The sequence below is a fragment of the Rissa tridactyla genome, chromosome W (assembly GCF_028500815.1).
Source record: "Rissa tridactyla isolate bRisTri1 chromosome W, bRisTri1.patW.cur.20221130, whole genome shotgun sequence".
Lineage (NCBI taxonomy): Eukaryota > Metazoa > Chordata > Aves > Charadriiformes > Laridae > Rissa > Rissa tridactyla.
In genome coordinates, this window is record NC_071496.1 from 16,764,279 (window position 1) to 16,790,655 (window position 26,377).

At 43.5% G+C, this 26,377-nt stretch overlaps 1 protein-coding gene across 2 annotated transcripts in view; it reads right to left on the bottom strand.

Annotated features, from left to right (window-relative positions):
• The window catches only part of LOC128901933 (zinc finger SWIM domain-containing protein 6-like), a 160,044-nt gene that overhangs the window by 65,176 nt on the left and 68,491 nt on the right, over window positions 1–26,377 (bottom strand). For both annotated transcript variants that reach the window (XM_054184079.1, XM_054184080.1), the window contains 3 exons: window positions 8,193–8,549; window positions 2,888–3,036; window positions 2,210–2,360 (listed from right to left, as the gene is read on the bottom strand). In XM_054184079.1, the coding sequence (XP_054040054.1) occupies window positions 2,210–2,360; window positions 2,888–3,036; window positions 8,193–8,549 (657 nt within the window). The remainder of the gene's footprint in view (window positions 1–2,209; window positions 2,361–2,887; window positions 3,037–8,192; window positions 8,550–26,377) is intronic.

Below are 26,377 nucleotides of genomic sequence, written 5' to 3' on the forward strand. Positions count from 1 at the left end.
GCAAAGGCATCATAAAAATTACATGCTAAGAGGGTTGATATACTTGAAGTCAAAGTAGTTATATCTATGCTCTCTGACAGAGCTTTGCCTGCTCTGATATTAAGGCTTTCCACCAAAGAAGTCTATAATATAAACTACAGACAGACAGTGCTTTATTATCCTAATGCTTCATTTAGAATGAACATAATTTATGCTAAGCAGGTTATCACAGAATCCCAGAATGGTAGGGGTTGGAAGGGACTTCTGGAGATCATCTAGTCCAACCCCCCTGCCAGAGCAGGGTCACCTAGAGCAGGTTGCACAGGAACACGCCCAGGCGGGTTTTGAATGTCTCCAGAGACGAAGACTCCACCAACTCTCTGGGCAGCCTGGTCCAGTGCTCTGCCACCCTCAGGGTAAAGAAGTTCCTCCTCATGTTTAGGTGGAACTTCCTATGTTCAAGTTTGTGCCCATTACCTCTCGTCCTGTCACTGGGCACCACTGAAAAGAGCTTGGCTCCATCCTCCTGACACCCACCCTTTAAGTATTTACAAATGGTGATAAGGTCCCCCCTCAGCCGTCTTTTTTCCAGACTGAAGAGACACAAGTCCCTCAGCCTTTCTTCATAAGAGAGGTGTTCCAGTCCCCTAATCATCTTGGTAGCCCTTTGCTGTACCCTCTCCAGCAGTTCCCTGTCCTTCTTGAACTGGGGAATCCTTCTTGAACAAGTCTTAGCCCCACCAGACAACATACAATCAATCATGGTCATCTTTAACCTTTAACAGTGGAAAACTTAAGTTTTACTTTTGATTTTTCCTTTCTAAATGAAGCATGTTATTCTTGCTTGGATTTAATTTCATTTAGCTTGATTTTGGACCTTTAAAATGTACGAAGAGCATTATGGGTTTGGCTTTGTTCTCTGCAGTGCTTACATATTCTCCCAAGTGGTGTCATCAGTAAGTTTTGGGTTGTTGTTTTGTTGTTTTTTGGCTGGAGTATTTTTGGGTTTTTTTGGGGGTGGTTTGGTTTTTTTTAAATATATATATTTATTTTAATATTCCATGCCACATAAGTCAGGAATAGCAATATTGACCAGAACACATCTCAAGACAGACTCCTGTAAATCTAGATTTGAAGTGTCTTTCCAGAGTGAGTGAGAGCACAGGTAACTACTCCAAGTTCCATGAATCACAAGGCAATTCCATTTAGGCTGTGTGTATTCAACTTGCTTTGAGAAAGCCTCCAAGACAGCATCCAAAACCCTACTACAGCTAAGATACACACATTAATTCCTTCACTCATACACTCAGTGAATTATCTTTTAGAGAAACAAATTAGATTTACCGCTGTATTTTAAATAATTCATGTTGTCTTTTATCGCTTTTATCTTCTATATGCTTACATACCAAATGGTTAGTAGTTTGTTCCAGTACTTTACATCTAGGAAAGCAATGCTGGTGGTTACTTAATATTATTCTTTCCACTCACCTACCCACCTTTAAAATATTGGTGACATTTGCCTTCAAGTTGTTTTTAATTTCCCCTCCCTACCACAAATTCCTATAGATTTTGATAACTTCTGAAGCAGCAGTTCAAAACTGTGTCAGCGAGTTTCTGGAACACTTTAGAGAAAGTGTCTTCAGACTTTACCAGTTTAAATATTCCTTTCCCATTTCAGCCTGTGTTCCTCTTTCCATTGTACAAGTCATGTATCTGGTCACAACTGACCTTTCTTGTAAAGCAGTGTTAATTGTTATAGCCCTCTGTTATTTGATCTCCTTTCCTGCTCAGTAATGGACTTCTGCTTTCCTTTATTGCTATCGTCTCATACTCTTAATGAATCTTCTCTTTTTGCTTTCTATTTCTCTCTAGTTGTGAATTGATTTATTCCTTAACCTTTCCGGTTTAGCGATAGTGGCTTCTATACTTCCCCTCAGTTGTGTAGCTACATTTCCACTTTTTGCTTTATTCTTTTTAGATCCTCGGGTACTTACAACCTGTTGCAATCATACTTGTTTCATACCATGCTTCCTCTCCTCCAACTGTAATTGTCTCATGTAGTAGATCAAAAATTCAATTTTACCCAGCCTTAACTGAACAAGCAAACCTGCAGAAAACTCTAACCTGCTTTACCTATTACCACAATAAAGTGTCTCTATATCACATATATGTAATTGTTTCTTCATTATACACATGAACACCTAAACGATTTTGAAGTCTATGCATTTACCCAGTTCATCCCAGAGCTGCCTATACTTGTCAGTCATTGCAGTTCCTTGTTGTCTCCAAAGCAACAGACGAGGGTCAGCCATGAACTGTTCTGTTATCAATGTCAACATGCGCGCTCCATTTGAATCTCTCATCTTTAGCATCTCTCGCACCTAGGAAATGAGTCTTTTAATACAAACTTGAAAAAAACAAACCAAACCACAGTACAGACAATATGCTGCAGTGTTAAACATTCCATATCTGTTAAATAAGAAATATAATTTATATATCTGATGTGAAATTTTTAAGTTAAAAAAAATAGTCTGCCTTCCCAATTTTAACAACAACTTTTAGTTTCAGTATCCCATTGCAATTCTGCAAACACACTTCTTCCACAAGTAATCCACAGGTGTATTATGCAAGCTGCTGCAAGACCATAATTTCTACAGGTTTCTCCAATATTTTGGGGGTAGGAAGGAAGAGAACAAAGCTGCAGACAGTTGAAATGTTACTTCATATCCTTAAACTGATCTCAAGGCACACTGGATTGTGTTCCATTACATTATTATCTTGCCATCATGTTCCCAAGGCTTTGTCTTTTTTTAGAACAACAGGACTTTGAGTAAGATGTGAACGAGTACAGACTGGCTGGGGGAGTGGGGGGAGAGAGAAGAGGGAAGGTTTAGAGTACTCAACATACCTTTGCAAAAAGCAAATTGAGCTGCTTCCCTGATCCATGGTATCCACCCTGGGAGAGGAAGAGTTTAACCTGTTCTTGGACCTGTTCCTCATCCAAATGCCAGCAGTTTTCATCATCTATGCTAGCACCTGCTGTTGGGTCAGGAGCACCTGCAAACAGAAAGAAAATAAATCATTATGTTCCATATAAAGAAGAGAGGTTTGTGGGTCCAGAGGAAAGGAGTACTGCAGAGGTTTTTGGACTTGTGTATTGTTCCATTTTGAATATCTTGACTTTAATCTAAAGGTTCTTTAAAATAGACCCAAATTTCTCCTCAGTAGTCCTAAGCACTTTGAAATGACAGCCTATGAAAAGGTATTTAAATAAACAATATTTTATAATAAAACATTAAAATCAAGGGGAGTTTTTTCCTCCCATCTCAGCAGCGATTCTAGAATGCTTTTACAAAGAAAATTACACTTTAAATACTATTTCAACAACTGCAATGTCAAAACCACTCTCCCCAAAACACCTGTGTAATTTTTGTACCTTTAGCAATCTTGCTCAGGTTTAAGTGACTGCTAGTGAGCACTGCTATTGATGAACACGAGGAAAATCATCACCTCAGTGCCTCTGAGCTGTGATGGCTCTGCAAAGCTAAACAAAGAGTAAAAAAACCACAAACCACCCCAAACAAATACAAATTCCTTAAGCACTAAAGGTATTTCCATCATAAATAAGAGTTACAGCTGTATAAGACTGTGGTGCTTCTGAAGGAGCATTTTTACATAGGCAATGTCATCAGCACAGAGTCAATTCAGAGCAACTCTACCTGATTTAGCCTAGTGCCAACTAAAATGACTGGATTTACATCAGGCAGTGCTTTAGCCACAGGTTGCTCTAACTCAAATTTTGCAGTTGAGATCAGTGATTTGCCACTTGTGGCCTCTTCTAAAGGCTGACAAAACTAAAACAAGTTCTTGCACCATCTAACAATCTACATATTTCTGAAGAAGCCTACACATTCACTGGATATTTTTTAAAAGGTATTAAAATTGAAAGGGTTGAAAAGCACTTATCTAGACTGTCAGGGAAACAACTCAAGGTAGTGCATCACCATACCAGATGTAAGGTATTTTAAGCATGCCCAAGACTCAAGTTAACTTGACATTTTGATTTTGGGCCTGTCACAACTGTGTAATCTCTATCTCTGTTAGGTTTTGAGAAGATGTTAGAAACTGAATCGCATAACACAATCTATCACTTTTAAATACCAGGTCACATTACCTCTGTAGCCAATACTAAAAGGATACTGGCAGGGAAGGAAAATTACATGGTCAGATTTGTAAAAACTTGATTTCAAAGAAGTCCTGAGAACATGAAAAGCAAAGATACCTCCAACTCTTCAGATACATAGGAACTGAAAGACGTATAGAAACACTGATTCTATTGATTTAAGCCTTTAAAGAATACAGAGAAAATGTCCGAGTGGCCAGGAACCAGATTAGGCAAGCTAAAGCCCAGATAGAATTAAATCTGGCTAGGGGCATCAAGGATAACAAGAAAAACTTCTATAAGTACGTCAGAGATAAAGGGAAGACTAGGGAAGATGTGGGCCCTCTCTGGAAGGAAACAGGAGACCTGGTCACCCAGGATATGGATAAGGCTGAGGTACTCAATGACTTCTTCGCCTCGGTCTTCACTGGCAAGGGCTCTAACCACAACGCCCAAGCGGCAGAAGGCAAAAACAGGGGCTATGAGAATGAAAAAACGCCCACTCTAGGAGAAGATCAGGTCTGAGACCATCTGAGGAACCTGAAGGTGCATAAGTCCATGGGACCTGATGAAGTCCATCCGCAGGTCCTGAGGGAACTGGCAGATGAAGTTGCTAAGCTGCTTTCCATTATATTTGAAAAGTCGTGGCAGTCTGGGGAAGTTCCCACTGACTGGAAGAGGGGAAACATAACTCCCATTTTTGAAAAGAGAAAAAAGGAAGAGCCAGGGGACTACAGGCCGGTCAGTCTCACCTCTGTGCCTGGCAAGATCATGGAGCAGATCCTCCTGGAATCTCTGCTAAGGCAGATGGAAAATAAGGAGGTGATTGGTGACAGCCAACATGGCTTCACCAAGGGCAAGTCATGCCTGACAAATCTGGTGGCCTTCTACGATGGTGCTACAGCATTGCCATGACCCAGGTGCAGAATCATAGAGTGGTTTGGGTTCTAGTTCTAACTGGATGATCTTTGTCCCGTGGGCAGGGACACCTCCCACTAGACCAGGCTACTCAAAGCCTCATCCAGCCTGGCATTGAACACTTCCAGGGAATGGGGCATCCACAGCTTCCCTGGACAACCTGTTCCAGTGCCTCACCACCCTCACAGTAAAGAATTTCTTCCTAATATCTAATTTCCCCTCTTCCAGTTTAAAACTGTTACCCCTCGTCCTATTGCTACACTCCCTGATAAAGAGTCCCTCCCCATCTCTCCTATAGGCCCCCTTTAGGTACTGGAAGGCTGCTATAAGGTCTCCCTGGAGCCTTCTCTTCTCCAGGCTGAACAAGCCCAACTCTCTCAGTCTGTCCTCATAGCATAGGTGCTCCAGCCCTTTGATCATCTTCGTGGTCCATCTCCTTCTTGTGCTGAGGGCTCCAGAGCTGGACACAGTTCCCCAGGTGGGGTCTCACCAGAGCAGAGCAGAGGGGCAGAATCACCTCCCTCAACCTGCTGGCCACGCTTCTTTTGATGCAGCCCAGGATGCAGTTGGCTTTCTGGGCTGCAAGCACATATTGCCAGCTCATGTTGAGCTTCTCATCCACCAGCACCCCTAAGTCCTTCTCCTCAGGGCTGCTCTCCATCCATTCTCTGCCCAGTCTGTATTTGTGCCTGGGATTGCCATGACCCAGGTGTAGGACCTTGCACTTGGCCTGGTTGAACTTCATGAGGTTTGCATGGGCCCACCTCTCAAGCCTGTCCAGGTCCCTCTGGATGGCATCCCTTCCCTCCAGCGTGTCGACTGCAACACACAGCTTGGTGTCATTGGCAAACTTGCTGAGGGTGCACTCAATCCCATTGTCCATGTCTCTGACAAAGATGTTAAACAGCACTGATCCCAGTACCGACCCCTGAGGAACACCGCTCGTCACTGGTTTCCACATGGACATCGAGCTGTTGACCACAACCCTTTGAGTGCGGCCATCTAGCCAGTTCCTTATCCACTGAGTGGTTCATCCATCAAATCTGCATCTCTCCAATTTAGAGACCAGGATGTCATGTGGGATAGTGTCAAACGCTTTGCATAAGTCCAGGTAGACGACGTCTGTTGCTCTCCCCTTATCTACCAACGCTGTAACCCCGTTGTAGAAGGGCACCAGGTTTGTCAGGCATGACTTGCCCTTGGTGAAGCCCTGTTGGCTGTCACCAATCACCTCCTTATTTTCCATGTGCTTTAGCAGAGATTCCAGGAGGATCTGCTCCATGATCTTGCCAGGCACAGAGGTGAGGCCTGTAGTTCCCTGGCTCTTCCTTTTTTCTCTTTTCAAAAATGGGAGTTATGTTTCCCCTCTTCCAGTCAGTGGGAACTTCACCAGACTGCCACGACTTTTCAAATATAATGGAAAGCGGCTTAGCAACTTCATCTGCCAGTTCCCTCAGGACCCGTGGATGGATTTCATCAGGTCCCATGGGCTTGTGTACCCACATCTTCCCTAGTCTTCCTTTTATCTCTGACATACTTATAGAAGTTTTTCTCGTTGCCCAATCTTGCATTTATTTTCCTATTTCCACTCAAATTCTCAGGAATGTAGTTTGATCTTGTGAACAATTTATTTTAAGTGAGAGTTTCATATCTAAGACAAGATAGATCCAAAGCTGAAAAATGCAGCTGATAATCTGTCATCCTGACTGTTATCTTCCTAGCCTTACACACCTGCCAGCTTTCTCTGCTATGATGATACAAAAGTTAACAGGGGGGAAAAAAGCCTCAGCTAAGCAGGATCCAAAGCTACATCCAGCTTTGAGTCAGCATTCCTGAATTGAAACCCAATGTGAAGCCAACAGTTATGCAGTACAGACTTCAGGGTATCAGTATGAATACCTACTATTGTCTTCAGTACAGAGACTAGACACCACAGATTAGACAGATCTCCAGTTTTGAAATCATCAAGAACATGTACAGCTGTAGCACTGTCACATGAGAAAATCAGAACAAATTTTCTCAAATGTAAGAGGTGCTTTTGTGCCTTAAAAACATTCAAAAACCTAGAGCAATCATCTTGCTTCTGTCCACATCCCCATAGCCCTCAAAGCCAAAGAAGAGCACTGCTCCCAAAATTCACCTTCTTGCAGCACCACCTGCCTGGGCCTGTGTTATGGTTTGAGTAACCCACAACAATTTATTGTCATTTAGACAATTATTCTGTCACCCGATGACCCCTCCCCACCCGGGAAGGGGAATCAGGAAAAAACAAGGAAACACGAGGGTTGAAATATAAATAGATTTAATAGAATAAGACTAGATAATTAAGATTAATAACACTAAAGAACCAATATTGATCCCGATACCAATATAAAATATACAAAGATTACACTCAGCCAACTATATCAGTAGGAAGCTGTGCACTCCCAGCAGTGGACAGCAAATGTCGGACACTGCGAGTGCTACAGCTTCAGGAAGAAGGGAAGGCCTCAGGGGTCGGGCACTGGGGCAAGGAGTTCTCAGGATCGCAGCCATCATAGAAGAGAGAGAACTCCTCAGCAAACTTTCTAATTTATATTGAATGCGATGTTCATGGTATGAAATAATTCTGTTGGACAACTTGGGTCAAGTGCCCAGGTCTTGCTCCTCCTCATCCCTGCACCTGGATAACTCAAAAACACTGAGACCTTGAAACCCACATACTATAGCTGGCTATAAAATAAATATTTCCACAAATTCAGACACTAGAGTGTTCTAAAAGTGTAGTTTTCCCAAGCATTAGAAGATAAATTAGTCTTGTGTCGCTCAAACCAGGAGAGCCTGCCAGGGTCACCGGACCCTAAGGAGAGGGGCTAGGCTGCAGATGAGCCCCGTTATCAGAAAGACTCCCTTCTTTTATTCCACCTACTCTGTATCTAGCAAATGTGTCTTTTCTCTTTTCCAAAAAGTATTACTTACTAAACATCTTAAAGCAAAGATTCGGTAACAGAATCCTCTTTAGTAAACACCATAAAAATCACAAAATAATTCAGGTTGGAAGGGACCTCAGGAGGTCATGCTCCTGAACGTCACAAAAAAAAGCTCAAAACCAAAGAGGGAATGAAACAAAAGGAAGAACAAGTATCAAACTTACCGTGGACTTGATTGATTTCTGAATTCTGAGAAAGAATTTCATCTGCTAGTTTTTGAGCAGTTGGCAAAACTTCTGTGTGGTGCACTGTGATCAAATACTGTACAAATTTTTGTAGTTGGTCTCTGTTCATTTGAAAGAGTGTCTCTGAAATGGGAAGATGCAGTTTGACCCGATCTGGCTTGCGGATCCGGTATAAAGAGAGTGCCACGACGTGGGCACAGTAAAATATGTCCTTGTTTCCACAGCTACAGGTCACTGAGGTAATCTTGCAACGATCAAAGCTGATAGCTACATTGCAAACAGTTTCTGGCTCTGACTGCATTGCAGGCTCTGTTACTGTGCCACTTAAGTGGAAACCTGTGAAGGGGGAAAAAAAAAGCGCTTACATTATTAAGTAAAATACCATATCTCATTATCAATAACCTCCATCTATTTCTGAGAAACGATATATCTTAAAGGACTTGCTTTAGTTACAAATATGATGAACCCTTTCATATGTACCCTTTCCATCTCCAATAAAATCAAAAGGAGCTAGTTTACAAGCCCTCTTTGCCATTCCATCACAACATTCATAAAAGTTTGATAGTAAGAAAAACATTTATTTGGTAAATGATAGCTGCAGAAGCAGAATTGCATTCCAATTAAGACCAATGTGAAACTCCCAGTAGCTCATCAATTTGGCAGCAATTTTCCAAACCCCACACCAGGGAGCCTGCACCTACTAGCAAATTTAACCATTCTCTGAATAAGTAAGAAGGAAGTAGTGCACTCCAGTGGCATGAACCCAGGTCCTAATCTCAACTCTGCCACTGATTCACTGACACAAGTCACTTAACCTCTTTGCTTTCACCTCTCCCACCACTGAGCTGATGCTCACCTTCAACCCAAGCAGTCTTGTAGGGCAGCTATGTTTCTGTAGCTCTTTGGAGATAGAAACTGCTGCAGTTACCAATACACAGGATATCAGATTTATAATACTGAATGAGACACACACGCACTGTTTCAGAAGTCTGCATTTCCACTTGGCATGATAAGGCAAAAGAGCTGGGTTTTCTTATATTGTAAGAAGGTATGGTATACCATAAGAAAGATGTTCACTTCAGCTACTACACGACAAAACACCCTGTTGAACCAAGGTCTCAAACTCTGTTCTCTGAAGATCAGACCTAAACCCATCTCTCTTTTCCTAACATGAAGACCCAGGTTTGGCTCTCAATACTTTATCACTGCAGAATTTGGGTATTTCTTTTGGATTTTATGTATACATGACATTGATCTTTGTCTCAAGCATTAAGTCAGAGATATAGATACAGAGCAATACAAACAAATTTCATATGCTGTATCAGTATTAAACTTGAACAGACTGTGCATATAAAATCTGGAACAGATACTACAAGTAAGGTGTTACATGTTAACTATTTATAATGGAAATAATATAAAACTACAATCCCTCAAAGTCCAAAACTGATTTAGTATTCTTGAAATATAAGAAAAGTGCACTGTAGGACTCAATATCACAAGAAAATTAGGTGGAAAAAAGAAATATATAAAAGAAAAAAGGAAAAAAGAAAGCTCTAGTCCAAAATGTTGCATCTTCAATTGTTTTTAAAAATCTCTTCAAGCTACAGGAAATGAAGAGGAAAATCTCATTTTTTCCATTTGTTTACGCTGTACATTTCAGAGCAGGTTGTGCAGTCAGCATCACTGTTTGGATTACATTCAACTGCAGTACTCTGATACTCTAACCTGAAGAAGGCCATACACACACACTAACCTTGATTTTGCAAGAGGATGTTTAACTGGTAAAGTAAAGTTGAAGCTGAAGAGGCAGTAAGCTGTAAAATGCACAGAGAGGAAGGAGGGGAGGACGAAGAAGCCCAGGCATACATGGTGTTCTTGCTCTTGGCTCCACTCAACACTTATACAGAGAAGGGGAGTGGAATTGCCCCTCACATCATGAACTCCTCCCTCTGCCTTTCCCTTTGATTTTTAAATAGTCACAGCATGCTCCCATGCATGCCCTCTCAAAAAAAGAGGCTTTGTTAAAATTTAGCCAGCTCTGTTTCAGGTTAATTCCCAGTAAATGGGAGTTGGATTGGTGGTCTCAATGAAATTGTACAGGAGATTATTTATTTATTTTAATATCACTTTCCTATGAAGCATACATAAAACTCTCTCTCATCTATGAACTGAGGAAAAGCTTGAACACTGAAAGGGCCTGGTCCCACTCCTTCCTGCTCTCAGTAAGTAGCTAAACTCCTATTAATTCTGATAGAAAAAAACCCAATGAAAGATTTTCTATTAAACAATTATTTTTTTTTTAAAGTGCTCAACCAGCTACTCCAACAATATTGTCACTTTTAATTTGTCAGTATATAATTCAAGAATTCAAGAGGTTAAAATTTTCCTGGACAGATGAGTGTCTCCAGAAATATTTAGAGTTAACAGTAGACCCGCTTTTAAGTCCCTACTTGCATTCAGACACAAACTCAGCTCCCAGCTCCCCCTCCCTCTCCACTGAGATTTTTTGATAATTCATGTTACAAGCAGCAACATTTATAAACACAGATCCTGATCTAAACAATAACAGCACTAATACAGTCAAGTTACCTAACCCACCCTTCTTAAGTTACAGAGGGTTTAAACAAAAATATAAGCTGCCCTTGAAGCCTAAAATGTAGAAGTATTAACTACGGTGCAATCATGGAATCACGGAATCTTCAGAGTTGGAAGGGACCTCTAGAGATCATCTAGTCCAACTCCCCTGCTAAAGCAGGATTGCCTAGAGCACATCCCTCAGGACTGCATCCAGGCGGGTCTTGAAAATCTCCAGAGAAGGGGACTCCACAACCTCCCTGGGCAGCCTGTTCCAGTGCTCTCTCACCCTCACTGTAAAGAAGTTTTTCCGTGTATTTGAATGGAACTTCCTATGTTCTAGCTTGTGCCCATTGCCCCTTGTCCTGTCACTGGGAACCATTGAAAAGAGCCTGGCTCCGTCCTCCTTAAACCCACCCTTTAGATACTTGTAAACATTAATCAGGTCCCCCCTCAACCTTCTCTTCTCCAGGCTAAAGAGTCCCAGCTCTCTCAGCCTTTCCTCATAAGGGAGATGCTCCAGTCCCATAATCATCTTGGTTGCCCTTCGCTGGACTCGCTCCAGTAGTTCCCTGTCCCAATGATGTACTATGTTTGATAATTATGAAGAACTACTTTCTTTTTCTTTTTCTGTTTGTGTATTTAAAGAAAGAAATTGTTGCTAGTAAATATGACCTTTAAAAAGGTTTCAACATGCGACAAAACAATTAATGAAATTTCAGCTCAGAAGCCCTAGTAGGGCTGTTATAATTTAACCTACCAGACATCAAACACCTTCTCCACTAGCCCACAACGCTGCAGAGTACTCAACAGGGAGGGCCGTTCCCCTACTGCAGACATAGCCTTAATCTTTTTCAACCTAACCATCTAACATTCTCCAATCAAAATATCAAAAGCTTGACACTCTGTGCTTTGCTAGAAAGCTTTCACCAGCAGTAATTTATAGCCTGCCAAGAAGAGAGATGTTACATGCTTCTGGAAGAAGGCAAAAGGAATCACCTGCATGGGGACTCAAAGATAATGACGTTTCACTAAGATATAAAGGAGCAGAAAAAGTCTCTTCAGCTAAAAGCTGCAAGCCTTCACTCCAAATATGTATTTCCCTTCAAAGGGAAAATTCCTCTTTTACTCAAAGTTACAAGCCTTTGCTGAAAGTATTTATCCATTCCAAGATACCCCAAAAACTCTAGTGTTTCAACCTTTAGAATAAAAAGCTTGCACATTATTATCTAAAGACAACAAAAGATACGCAGGCAGAAAAGCATATGTTCACTACTATTTATAGAGCAGGCATGTTTCACCTTTGCTCTTCAGCTGCTGCAGTTCGAAATGTTTTACTGTTTTAAAACCAGCACATGACCAGTAATTCAAGCTCTGCTGACATTTTCAATGCACAGAGGCTTTGCATTCTGCAAAAATGCATTTAGAAAAGCAGTAAGAGCATTAAGACAACATACCAAATGAAGCTCTTTTGCAAAGTAATTTTGTTTTTGTTGAACACTCACCTCAGAAACAAACACACCACAAAAATGATTTAACAGCCAAAAAATAGCTTTTTCAGCTGCCCTACTTTTGGAAGGCAACTGTGCCAGAGTGCCATCAGGAGGCAAGCATTAAGTCACTGAATTCTACAAAGTAATTTTTGCCAAAATCTGTTTGACAGCATCCAATCCATTAAGTAAAAACATTCTGGGACTGTAAAGCTGCCTGATAAATAAAAATTCACATTACTACAATTTAGTATTTGCTAGCAAAAGTATATATGCTTCAGACATCCTTCTGAGTTTTGTCATAGAAAATATATACTTCAGAATAAAACAAAAGAAGCTTCAAACTGTAAGGCACTAAAGAAGAGAAACAATGGTGGCATGCAGAGAAACAGCAGCAGGTCAGCTTTTAGTTACTCAAGTCAAAAGCAAATTTTGAAATAGTGAGTTCCACTAATTCAACAGCATAAGCATCAAATTTACTGCATTAAATAAGCATCATCAATAGCATCTCACAAATTGAATTTGTTTCTACTGTCACCCTGTGTTACAAAGCATCTTCCTCAATCTACCCAAGTCTAAAGATGTACTTTAAAAGATACTGACCCAAACGAACAAAACCTAATCAGAACAAACAGCCATTTAAAATGATGGGAGGGGGGGGAAGAAAATTTATGCTGAGATTTTATGGTGGTGTGGCTCAAGGAAATGAAAAAAAAAAAGTACAATATAAATTTTAAATTAACTATAAATAGTAATTCAATCTAAAATTTTGGACTGTTGGATTCTTTTTTCTCTGTAGTTTAGAATTCAAAATTCTAAAATGTTCCTGTAGACACAGAAAAAAAGAAATTAAGGAAAAAAACCTCTCATTCAAAGGGAGCTGCATCCATTTGTGACTCAGTCAACAATACAGCAAGCTATTATAAACTGAACTTTAGCTGAAAAAATATTTGGAATAATTCTTTCTCAGTAAACTTTTTAGCTGCCTATTCAAAAGTCACAATAACATGACATCCAAACAAACACATCACCAGCTCAAAAAATAGGCTATTCTTATGAACATAGAATAATAGTACTTTAACAAAATTTATTAAAAAAAATCCAAACCTGCATTGCATATATTAAAAATATCTTTGCTGTCGAGAATTCTAATGGTTAAAAAAATACTAACTTTAAGTTCACACTTGCAATTGAAAGCTTTGATTGAAATGCAACCGTAGATCAACACTGGGTATTGTTTATCCTTTACAGAAAATACAAAAATATCAGAACTGGATTACATAAACACCCTAAAGCTTAAAAACTCTGAATAGCTTTCTGCTATGTACCTTTTGAGAACACCATACATGCCTCATCCACTATGCACACATTATCTTAAAATTAGAAAACGTGTTACCAACTGTATTTGGAAAACAGAAGCATTCCTTAATATTGATCCACTGACCTTTTTTCAAGTAGTTTACAAGAATCATCTTTATACTCCTATTTAAAAAAAACCAAAACAACTCAAGAGCTGTTTTACGTTCCCAGAAGAGACCAGCAGAGGAATTTATTTATAGAGAAAAAAAATGGAAGAGCTTGTTCTGAGAGCTGGAGAGTCTTCAGTGAGCAAGACCTATGTGGATAACTTCCTACTATGTAACTTTAAGTTGGCAATCAGAATCATAACCTCTATCTTTAGCAGTCATTTAAATTAACTTGCAGACCTGCCAGCTAAGATTTATTCAGACTAATATATTACTTGGCAAACACATAATCACTGTGTAAAGTGAAAAACACCTCTCCTTCATCTTGCCTACCAAACAACAAGAAATGCTTATGGAAAGTAGTTCCCAACTGTGCCCATTAGCTATTTTTTCATAACTTAGATCAGTGGTTACTCCCCCCCCCAAGACAAGCAAAAGTCTAAACCATGTTTACCTCATTCAAATTTTGTCTTTTGAGAAATGTTTTTCCTTTAAGATGGCAAAGTAGTATCCTACATTCAATTCTTCTGAACATTGTAACACTCTAAAAACAGATCAACAACACACTTTGAAATTATTACAAAGTCAAAACTTTGCATGCCACCACTTAGCCTGAAGCTAATGTTAACAGCCTATTTATAAACTAGAGAAAACACTTTTAAAATGGAAAATACTTACCCACAGTACCTTAAACATGCTGGCACAAAGGTAATGGGGGGGTAAGATAAATTAACACAAGCAGCAAATAAGATGTTTACTGTATGTAATGAACGCACAGGGTATAAAATAGTTTATTTTTTGAGAGCACTGCCACCTAGAATAAATTTGGCATGACCACTGCACCTAAACACTAACAGAGGACTAGTCACAAATAACTGCCCAGATTCCACAACTCACGTTCATAAAGGCAATTATAAGGATTTGATATTTCAAGTTTTTTGCATGCAAGAGAGAATGGAAGCAGCGATAACTTCATGCACACACTCCATTGACAACTTGAAAGTTCACTACTGCCGGTGCACGTCCAAGAATGTGCATGCTGTAACGGTGCCAGCACTAATGACAAACCACGAGATTTATTTGTCTCAACGCTATTAATTCAACAGTTGCATTTAAAGAAATAACTCTTGCCAGGACTTCCTTCAGCAGCCCAAACCTTCAAGTCTAAGAACTGTTCAACTAGTTATGTTCATTAGACAAAGGCCTCCACTAATCCCTCAAGCCAAACTACATGATAGGTCTGTATCACATCTCCGCTGCTCAAAAGCAACCACTTAACATTGTGATACAAGCAGGGGTCATGGATGACTGTGGATGAGATACATCCATCCAGACTACTCTTCCCTGAAGAGAAGGAAAGGCCATTCAATCAGCAAATAACACAGCAAAATGCCTTCCCCTGACCAACAGCCATATAAGATCTGGACTGTTTTAAGACAGATGCAGACTGCAGGAGCTCCTACTGTCTGGAGATGGAGGCATTGAACAAAACATGCTCCCCATGAGCATGGCCTCAAGGGTCCCTCAAAGTTTCACTGCTGTCCCTGTGACTATACAGCTTCCAACCCACTCCATAGGAACCCCATACTAACTACTCACAGACTCATACCACATCTCTGAAAAACCTGACAGTTGTCTGCACTCCAACTCATTTGGTACAAATATAATCAACCCCATTTTAGGTGTTTGTAGCGTTAGTTTTGTGGACAAAGCAAAAGCAGCAAAATCTTGGTGTAAATAAGATATGTGTTAAAAAAAAAAAGCGCACCTTCTGGGCAGCAGTAACATAGAACTCTATCTCTAGCACAGCGATCCTCAAATTATGATCTAGGATGCTATGGCAAACAATGCTTATGGCTCACAAAGCAGAAGCAGAGCAGAAGCAGACATGTCTCTTCAATTAAAGGCTCAACATAGCGCTGAGCATCCGCTAGAAGAAGCGTGAATGCTGACCGACCCCTGTCAGGTCAAGAAGGCTAGAAATCCATGGCTGCAGGACACTCTCTCTCAGGTACACAATCCAAGTTTGTTTCTTTTTAAAAGGGTATCAGTTTAAAACAAACTATGCTTCTCTGTGCTAAGAGTTTAACAGCTCCTCTTTCAGTATGATGTATCATAAGAGCAGCAGAAAAAAAAACAAATAAAAATCTCAGTGTGACCCTGGAAACCCTAAAGCTGATAGGCAGAAAAGTACAGTTTGCTGTAAGATACTAGCAGACAGGAAATGTATTTATATATCTGAAAATTTTTCTAATTATATATCCCACAGAGATCACATGACAGCTATTTAAAAAAAATCAGGAATGCCAAAGAAATCATAAGCTTCACAGAATGTATGCAAATTAACATTTTATGATTTATGATGCATGTGTATTGGGTTTGCGTGGCAAGGTTTTGGTAGCAGGGAGGGCTACAGGGGTGGCTTCTCTGAGAAGTTGCTAGAAGCTTCTCCTATGTCCAATAGAGCCAGTGCCAGCCAGCTCCAAGATGGACCCACCGCTGGCCAAGGCTGAGCCAATCAGCGGCGGTTGTAGTGCCTCTGTGATAACATATTTAAGAAGGGGGAAAAACTGCTACAAACATGGCAACCAAAGGAGAGGAGTGAGAATATGTGAGAGAAAAAACTATGTGGACACCAAGGTCAGTGAAGAAGGAGGGGGAGAAGGGGCTCCAGGCGCCAGAGCAGAGATTCCCCTGCAGCCTGTGGTGAAGACCATGGTGAGGCAGGCTGTCCCCCTGCAGCCCATGGAGGTCCACAGTGGAGCAGATATCCACCTGCAGCGTGTGGAGGACCCCATGCCGGAGCAGGTGGATGCACCCAAAGGACGCTGTGACCCCATGGGAAGCCTGTGCTGGAGCAGGCTCCTGGCAGGACCTGTGGACCTATGGAGAGCCCATGCTAGAGCAAGTTTGCTGGCAGGACTTGTGACCCCGTGGGGGGACGCCACGCTGAAGGACTGTTCCTGAAGGACTGCACCCCATGGAAAGGACCCATGCTGGAGCAGTTAGTGAAGAACTGCAGCCCATGGGAAGGACTCACGTTGGAGATGTTCATGGAGGACTGTCTCCCATGGGAGGGACCCCACGCTGGAGCCGGGGAAGAGTGTGAGGAGGAAGGAGCGGCAGAGACAACGTGCGATGAACTTACCGCAACCCTCATTCACTGTCCCCCCTGTGCCACTCAGGGGAAGGAGGTAGAGAATCCAGGAATGCAGTCGAGCCCAGGAAGAAGGGAGGGGTGAGGAGAAGGTGTTTTAAGATTTGTTTTTATTTCTCATTACCCTACTCTGACTTCTGATTGCCATTAATTAAATTAATTTCCCCAAGTCGAGTCTGTTTTGCCCGTGACAGTAACTGGCGAGTGATCTCTCCCTGTCGTTATCTCGATCCATGAGCCTTTTGTTGTATTTTTCTCCCCCTGTTCAGTTGAGGAGGGGGAGTGATAGAGCAGCTTGGTGGGCACCAGGCATCCAGCCAAGGTGAACTCACCACAAGCACGGAATATGGTAAGCCTCAAACTTTTGAGGGAGACTGTCCTCGTTCCATCATGGATAGGGTTACTTTACCCAAGGATCTGGCAGCGTGACATGGGTATTCCATGCCATGCCTAGTCTATAATGGAGAGCTGGCCAGGGGAGGGGGCAGGAAGTCACTGCTTGGGAGCGGGCTGGGGCTTCCTGGGTCTTGTCGGTGAGCGGTGGTACAGTAATTGTATTTTATATATTCCTCTATCCGTGTTATTGTTGTTGTTTTCTTGTTCCTTTTGCTGTTCTGTTAAACTGCCTTTGTCTCAACCCACGAGTTTTGCCTTTTGTTCTGATTCTCCCACACAGCTGTGGGAAGCTGAGAGAGTGACCGTGTGGTTCTTTGTTGTCTGCTGAGGCTAAACCACGACAGTCCTTTTTTGTGCCCAACGTGGGGCACAAAGGCTTGAGAAAATGACAGATCTGACCAAAGTGTGTTAAAATGAATTTGTTATACACATTTATTATATTAGTTAAATAGTCGCTGGTCACCATGTTGCTTTGTTTGTTCTCATGGCTGTGTTATGTAAATTCTTATATGCTCTATGTATTCCCCGCAGTGCTCTTTATCACCTCTGGGAGAGAGATCAGGATTATTATTTTGCTGTCCTGTGTAATATCAATTTATGATATGATAACATCACTGTTCACGTGGTTATGTTGAGGTGTTTATGCAGCATTGCTTTCCTGCCCGTACCTCGGGCGCCGTCTCTCAGAATTTATTAATCACACTCAATCTGTGGGGGAAACAGGGGGGGATACTTTCCTCAGCTCTCTTGCCTCCCTTTTCTCCTTTGGGCCAGGTATGACAGCTTTTGAGAATTTTGAATATCCTTGGGATGCTCAAACCAGCATGTTCCTATTGTTATGTCTCCTGAATGTGTTTCAGGTCTTGTTTAGGGTTAAACAACTATTTAAGACTACCACCCAGAGATCTGCCCCGAGGCTGGATAGTCAGGGGTGGCACGGCATGTGGGAGAACATGGGCAGGTACCTAGAGAACTTCTCACCTCCAATGGTCTGGGACTTCACCCCTGAACAACTACAGGACCCTGATAAAGTGGTAGAATATTTGAAAGGAAAATGCTGTGGCTATTCTAAAGAGGCACAACTCACTGCGCTGTGCTGGGCCCTGGCCAGTATCTACCAAATACTTCTCAATGTTATGCAGCACCCCTAGGGGAAAGAGAGGGACACCAAACAAACAGGCACCGCAGCTACTCCAACCCCTGTGACAGGCACTGCATCTGAACAAGGAAACCAACCCATGCCGGTATCAGTTGCCCCTATACAGAAGAACTACACGAAGAAATCAGTTTGCTTGGTAAGGGATGATGATGAACCGGGGCCATCACAAGAACAGGAGGAAGAAACAGAACCAGAGATAATCACCCGATCCCTATCCCAGGGAAACGTACCCCTTCAGTGAAGATGATGTATGTCACCCAAGCAAGTGGACCACCATGGAAAGAGGTATCCAGTACCTGAGAGAAGTAGCCATGCAGAAGATGATTTATTATGACTTGGACAATGCACAGTTACCCACAGACCCTGATGAGGTGCAATGCACAAGGCCCATGTGGCAGAAGTTTGTACAGAGTGCACCATCGTCATATGCCAACTCACTGGCAGTAATGGAATGGAAAGGCGAAGAGGGACCAACGGTGGATGAGGTGGCTGGCCGGCTCCGGTGATATGAAGAAAGTCTCTCTTCCCCCCTTGTCTCGGCTGTGGAGAAACTGTCACGGAAGGTCCAGCAACTTGAAGAGAATATGTCCTACTCCCCACCTGTACGGGCCAGCATCTCAGCTATTAGGAGGAGGCGCAGGCATTTCCCCACTCGAGAGAGACTACAGAGGGTACACACCACGAGGCACCCTGTGGTTCTGCCTGCGTGACCACGGGGAGGACATGAGGAAGTGGGATGGACAACCTACTTGGATCCTGAAGACATGGGTACAGGAGTTGCAAGGAAGGACAACCACAAAAGGGGATCCCTCCAGGAAAAGTGCCGCCCCAGTTTCCAGCGGGCAGTTCCCCAGACAGAGCAGAAGGCCTGATCTTACTTCTGATCCTCTTGAAGGAACTTCCAAGTCATTTCTGCAAGAAGTGAGTAACGGATACTATGACCAGGATTAGAGGGGCCCTGCCTCCAGCCAGGTGGAGGAAAGGGACAACCGGGTTTATTGGACGGTGTGGATTCGATGGCCTGGCACATCAGACCCACAGGAGTATAAGGCTCTAGTGGACACGGGTGCACAGTGTACCCTAATGCCATCAAGCTATAGAGGGGCAGAACCCATTTGTATTTCTGGGGTGACAGGGGGGTTCCCAAGAGCTGACTGCACTGGAGGCTGAAGTGAGCCTAACTGGGAATGAGTGGCAAAAGTATCCCATTGTGACTGGCCCAGAGGCTCCATGCATCCTTGGTATAGACTACCTCAGGAGAGGGTATTTTAAGGACCCAAAAGGGTACCGCTGGGCCTTTGGCATAGCTGCCTTGGAGACAGAGGAAGTTAAACAGCTGTCTACCTTGCCTGGTCTCTCAGAGGACCCTTCTGTTGTGGGGTTGTTGAGGGTCGAAGAACAACAGGTGCTGATTGCTACCACAACGGTGCATCGGCAGCAATATCGCACTAACCGAGACTCACTGATTCCCATCCATAAGCTGATTCGTCAACTAGAGGTTCAAGGAGTGATCAGCAAGACTCGCTCACCCTTTAACAGTCCCATATGGCCAGTGCAAAAATCTAATGGAGAGTGGAGGCTAACCGTAGACTATCGTGGCCTGAATGAAGTCACACCACCACTGAGTGCTGCCGTGCTGGACATGCTAGAACTCCAGTATGAACTGGAGTCCAAGGCATCCAAGTGGTATGCCACAATTGATATAGCTAATGCATTCTTCTCAATCCCTTTGGCAGCAGAGTGCAGGCCACAGTTTGCTTTCACTTGGAGGGGCATCCACTACACCTGGAATCGACTGCCCCAGGGGTGGAAACACAGCCCCACCATTTGCCATGGACTGATCCAGACTGCACTGGAACAGGGTGAAGCTCCAGAACATCTGCAATACATTGATGACATCATTGTATGGGGAAACACAGCAGAAGTTGTTTTTGAGAAAGGGAGTAAAATAGTCAGAATCCTTCTGAAAGCTGGTTTTGCCATAATACGAAGCAAGGTCAAGGGACCTGCGCAGGAGATCCAGATTTTAGGAATAAAATGGCAAGATGGATGCCATCAAATCCCAATGGATGTAATCAGCAAAATAGCAGCTATGTCTCCACCAACTAGTAAAAAGGAAACACAGGCTTTCTTAGGTATTGTGGGGTTTTGGAGGATGCATATCCCAGATTAAAGTCTGATTGTAAGCCCTCTGTATCAAGTAACCCGGAAGAATAATGATTTTAAATGGGGTCCTGAGCAATGACAAGCGTTTGAACAAATCAAACAGGAAATAGTCCATGCAGTGGCCCTGGGGCCAGTCCGGGCAGGACAAGATGTTAAAAATGTGCTCTACACCGCAGCCGGGGAGAACGGCCCTACCTGGAGACTCTGGCAGAAAGCACCAGGGGAGACCCGAGGTCGACCCCTAGGGTTTTGGAGTCGGGGATACAGAGGATCCGAAGCCCACTACACTCCAACAGAAAAAGAGATATTGGCAGCATATGAAGGGGTTCGAGCTGCTTCGGAAGTGGTTGGTACAGAAGCACAGCTCCTCTTAGCACCTTGATTGCCGGTGCTGGGCTGGATGTTCAAAGAAAGGGTTCCCACCACACATCATGCAACTGATGCCACATGGAGTAAGGGGGTCACAAATTCGAATGGGAAACCCCAGTCGCCCAGGAATTCTGGAAGTGATCATGGACTGGCCAGAAGGCAAGGATTTCGGAATGTCACCAGAGGAGGAGGTGACGCGTGCGGAAGAGGCCCCACCATATAATAAACTGCCAGAAAATGAGAAGAAATATGCCCTGTTCACTGATGGGTCCTGCCGGATTGTGGGAAAGCATCGAAAGTGGAAGGCTGCTGTGTGGAGTCCTACAGGACAAGTTGCAGAAGCCAGTGAAGGACAAGGTGAATCGAGCCAGTTTGCAGAGGTGAAAGCCATTCAGCTGGCTTTGGACATTGCCGAGCGAGAAAAATGGCCAGTCCTTTATCTCTACACTGACTCATGGATGGTGGCAAATGCCCTGTGGGGGTGGCTACAGCAGTGGAAGCAGGGCAACTGGCAGCACGAAGGCAAACCCATCTGGGCTGCTGACCTATGGCAAGATATTGCTGCCCGGATAGAGAATCTGGTTGTGAAAGTACGCCACGTAGATGCTCATGTACCCAAGAGTCGGGCCACGGAGGAAGATCAGAACAACCAGCAGGTGGATCGGGCTGCTAGGATTGAAGTGGCTCAGGTGGATCTGGACTGGCAACATAAGGGTGAACTATTCATAGCTCGGTGGGCCCATGACTCCTCAGGCCATCAAGGAAGAGATGGAACATATAGATGGGCTCATTCCCCAGGGGTGGACTTGACCATGAACACTATCGCACAGGTCATCCATGAATGTGAGACATGCGCTGCAATCAAGCAAGCCAAGTGTTTGAAGCCTCTTTGGTATGGAGGGCGATGGCTGAAATATAAATATGGGGAGTCCTGGGCAGATTGATTATATCTCACTGCCACAAATCTGTCAAGGCAAGCGCCATGTGCTCACAATGGTGGAAGCAGCCACTGGATGGCTGGAAACATACCCTGTGCCCCATGCCACTGCCCGGAACACTATCCTGGGCCTTGAAAAACATGTCCTGTGGTGACATGGCACCCCAGAGAGAATTGAGTCGGACAACGAGATGCATTTCCAAAACAACCTCCGAAATAGCCTCATAGACACCTGGGCCAAAGAGCATGGCATTGAGTGGGTATATCACGCACCAGCCTCTGGGAAGATAGAACGATACAATGGATTGTTAAAAACTACACTGAGAGCAATGGGTGGTGGGACCTTAAAACATTGGGATACACATTTAGCAAAGGCTACCTAGCTAGTTAACACCAGGGGATCTACCAATCAAGTTGGCCCTGCCAAATCAAAACTTCCATGTGCCCTACAAGGGGATAAAGTCCCCGTAGTGCACATGAAGAATATGTTGGGGAAGACAGTCTGGGTTAGTCCTTCCTCAAGGATCTGGGTGAACTTGGTGGGTGATGTAGAAGGATGGGGAACTCCGATGTGTATCTCATGGGGATCTGATTTTGGGTGAGAATAGCCAATGAATCAAATTGTTTGATGTTAATTGCTAAGTAACCCTGTCACTGTATGTCCTCATTACTATAATTGCTATCAGTTGTACTACAGTAAGAATCACACAAACTAATGACAGATCAATTTTGATAAAAAACCAAGTGCAGTGGTGATGGGATCAGAACTGACCTCACCAGCCGGCGCCCAGCAACTTTCTCGAGATCAACATCTTCAACCTGTGGACATGAATGAGCCGCACCAGATACACTAGCCGCAAACTCCAAAACACAGCATACAACAGTCCAGCACCACACACCATCTTGCCCGCCCTGAGAGACTGTTCTAAACAGATGGAGCCCAAAGTCATGTATTAAATGAACTCAACGGACATTTAAGAATGATGGTCCATAGACTAAGGGAATTATATCTGTATGAATATATATGTGCGTGTGTATATATATATAAAAGACAGGGAAAAGTGGTGGCAAAAGTGGTGTAAGATCTGTGCATGACGTAGATGGTATAGAATAACGGGTGGATAAAGTCCTGGTTCTGGTGGGGATAGGGTTATTTTTCCCAAGGTTCTGGCACAGGACACAGGTATTCCATCCTATGTGAGCCATGCCCAGTCCATAGCCAGGAGCTGCCGGGGGAGCCGTCAGGAAGTTGCCGCTTAGGGAGCGGGCTAGGGCATCCTGGGTCTGGTCAGTGAGCGGTGGTACAGTAATCGCGTTTGTACATTCCTCTATGTCCTGGTTTGGGGTGGAGCAGAACCAACTTTCTGTTTAGTCAGAAAGGCTCTTGCTTATACTTGTTGCTGTGGCAACCAGGGTCAGCTGACTTGGTTGTTTACCCTGATAAGGGGTTGCACCTGTGGGGAGGAGGGGACAGGTGACCCAAAACTGACCAATAGGGTATTCCATCCCATCTGCCATGCTCAGTATAAAAGCTGAGGGATCAAAAAGTTAATGTCTCTTCTAGTTGCTTCTTGAATGGCTTTCTTCCTTTAGTGGCTGAGGAAGATGCTGTCTGTTTGTCTGCCTTTTCATCTTGATCAGTGTGGTTCTGGAATCCAGTTCCCATGTGTTGCTGAGTCCAGTCTGGGACTTCCCCAGTGCCTGCTGGTGACATCTCCCTGGGAACTTGATATGGTTTTGTATATGTTGTATCTATTTCACTATTTTCTTTTTATTTTATTATTAATATTTTATTGAAGTAGTTTGTTTTGTTTTTTTCTAAACTCATAACTCCCTTTATCTCTCTTCTTCCTCTCCTTGGAGTGAGAGGTGGGGGAGAGCATCTGTTGTCTTGTCACTGGCCAACCTGTCCCAAACTGTGACAGATTTATTGGTGCCCAATGTGGGGCTCGATGTGATGGATTCTATTACTAATTACACCTTTGGTTTCACCTGGGATTAATTTTATTTTAATTTAATTAATTTATTTTAATGCTTATGTCAAAGAGCTAAGAGATGGATACCTTTTGGGCTGTTTAGAAAATTAATGTTACTTTCAAAAGATCGTGTTTTTGTTGATGGTTCTCTTAAATATGTGTCAGGGGTGGTTTTATGTTAAACACTGGTGCAGGAGTGAGTATTTTGTGACACGTGCTACTGCTCCTCAAATGCTACAGACCAATTCACAATGGCACAGGCACAAACTACTCCCCAAGCTACCCCCCCCCATGCAGGCCATGCCTCGGTCCCCACACCTATCGGTACCAGCTGCTCCAGCCTCAACAATGAGCACTGTCACTACTCCAGCTGATTTGACAAGGAGAACTGCTACTACTCAAACTCCAGTAGAACCAGTACAAGTTGCCCCAGTGACCAGGAAGCAGAAAGGGAGATCAGCTTGTTCCCCTGCCCCTTACAACAAAGACCAGCTCAAGCCAGACAGCATAGGAGAGAAGATCCAGGAGAGGGTCCTTCTCAGGCAGTGTCAATGTAGGAGGAGGACTCAGATACAGATATGATCATTAAATCCTTCTCTATGAAGGACTCGTGAAATATAAGGAAGGACTTCAGTTGTCATGAAGGGGAGACACCTATTGCCTCTTTGCTCTGATGCTGGGACAATGGGGCTGATTCCATAGACTTAGAAGGTAGAGAAGCTAGGCAGTTGGGAAACCTGGCCAGAGATGGAGGTATTGATAAAGCGATGGGGAAGAAGATAAACGCTCTCAGTCTCTGGAGGCGACTGCTTTCAGCTATAAAGGGCAGGTATCCCTTCAAGGATGATATAGAATGCTGTCCAAGCAAATGGACCAGCATGGAAAAAGGTATCAAGTACCTGAGGGAACTGGCTGTGCAAAAGGTGATTTATAGCAACTGGCAAGTGATTATAGACCCTGATGAAATGCCATGCAAACGATCTTGGTTGAGAAAGTTTGTGCAGAGTGCACCATCAATGTATTCCCACACATTGTCAACAATGGTTTGTGGAGGATCTGATGCTGATGCACCAACTGTAAATGAAGCGGCTAACAAGGTACGACAGTATGAAGACAGTCTCTCTTGTCCCCTTCGTGTAGCAGCTGTGGAAAAAAATGCTGAGAAAACAGAGGAAATAGCTAAGAAAAATGAAAAACTGTTTGAAAAGAATCCCACTCTTCCCCTGAATGGACTCATGTCCCAGTCGTTAACAAAAACCACCCTCCTATGAAACTGATTCAAGAGAAACAGGACCTGCTCTGAGATTTCCTGTGGCTTTGCCTCTGCAACTATGGAGAGGACATGAATAAGTGGGATAAAACCTACTCTGGCCCTGCATGCACCAGTGCTTGAGTTGCAAGGTAAAGCAGATGGAAGACAGAATTCTTGCAGGAGGGTGGCTGCTCCAGTCCCTGGTAAGCAGTTCACTGGTCTGGGTAGGAACTCATCTACTAATGGTAGATGTTGTCCTCATCATTAGAGGGGCCCTGCCTCCAGCAAGGAGGAGGAGAGGGACAACCGAGTTTATTGGACTCTGTGGATTCGATGGCCTGGCACATTAGAGCCACAAAAGTATAAAGCCCTGGTGGACACTGGTGCACGGTGCACCCCATTGCCATCGAATCATAAAGGGGCAGAACCTGTTACTATTTCTGGAGTGACAGGGGGATCTCAAGAACTGACTGCATTGGAGGCCAAAGTGAGCCTAACTGGGAATAAATGGGAGAAGCACCCCATTGTGACTGGCCCAAATGCTCCATGCATCCTTGGCATAGACTACCTCAAGAAAGGGTATTTCAAAGACCTGAAAGGATATTGGTGGGCTTTTGGTATAGCAGCTGTAGAGACTGAGGACATTACACAGCTGTCTACCTTACCTGGCCTTTCAGATGACCCTTCTGTGGTGGGACTGCTGAGGGTTAAAGAACAGCAGGTGCCAGTGGCTGCTGCCACAGTGCATAGATGACAGTATCGCACCAACCGAGACTCCCTGATTCCCATCCAGAACCTGATTCATCAGCTGGAGACCCAAGGAGTGATCAGCAAGACTCACTCACCCTTTAACAGCCCTAGATGGCCAGTGCAAAAGTCTGATGGAGACTGGAGATTAACAGTAGACTCTGGTGGCCTGAATGAAGTCACACCACCACTGAGTGCTGCTGTGCCAGACATGCTAGAACTGCAGTATGAACTGGAGTCCAAGGCAGCCAAATGGTATGCTACAACTGACATTGCTAATGCCTTTTTCTCTATTCCTTTAGCAGCAGAGTGCAGGCCACAGTTTGCTGAGTTGTTGTTGATAACTTATCTGTTGCTGAGTCTAGTCTGTGACTTCCCCAGTGCCTGCTTGTGACATCTCCCTGGGAGCTTGATATGGTTTTGTGTATATTGTATCTATTTCATTATTTCCTTTTTATTTTATTATTAATATTTC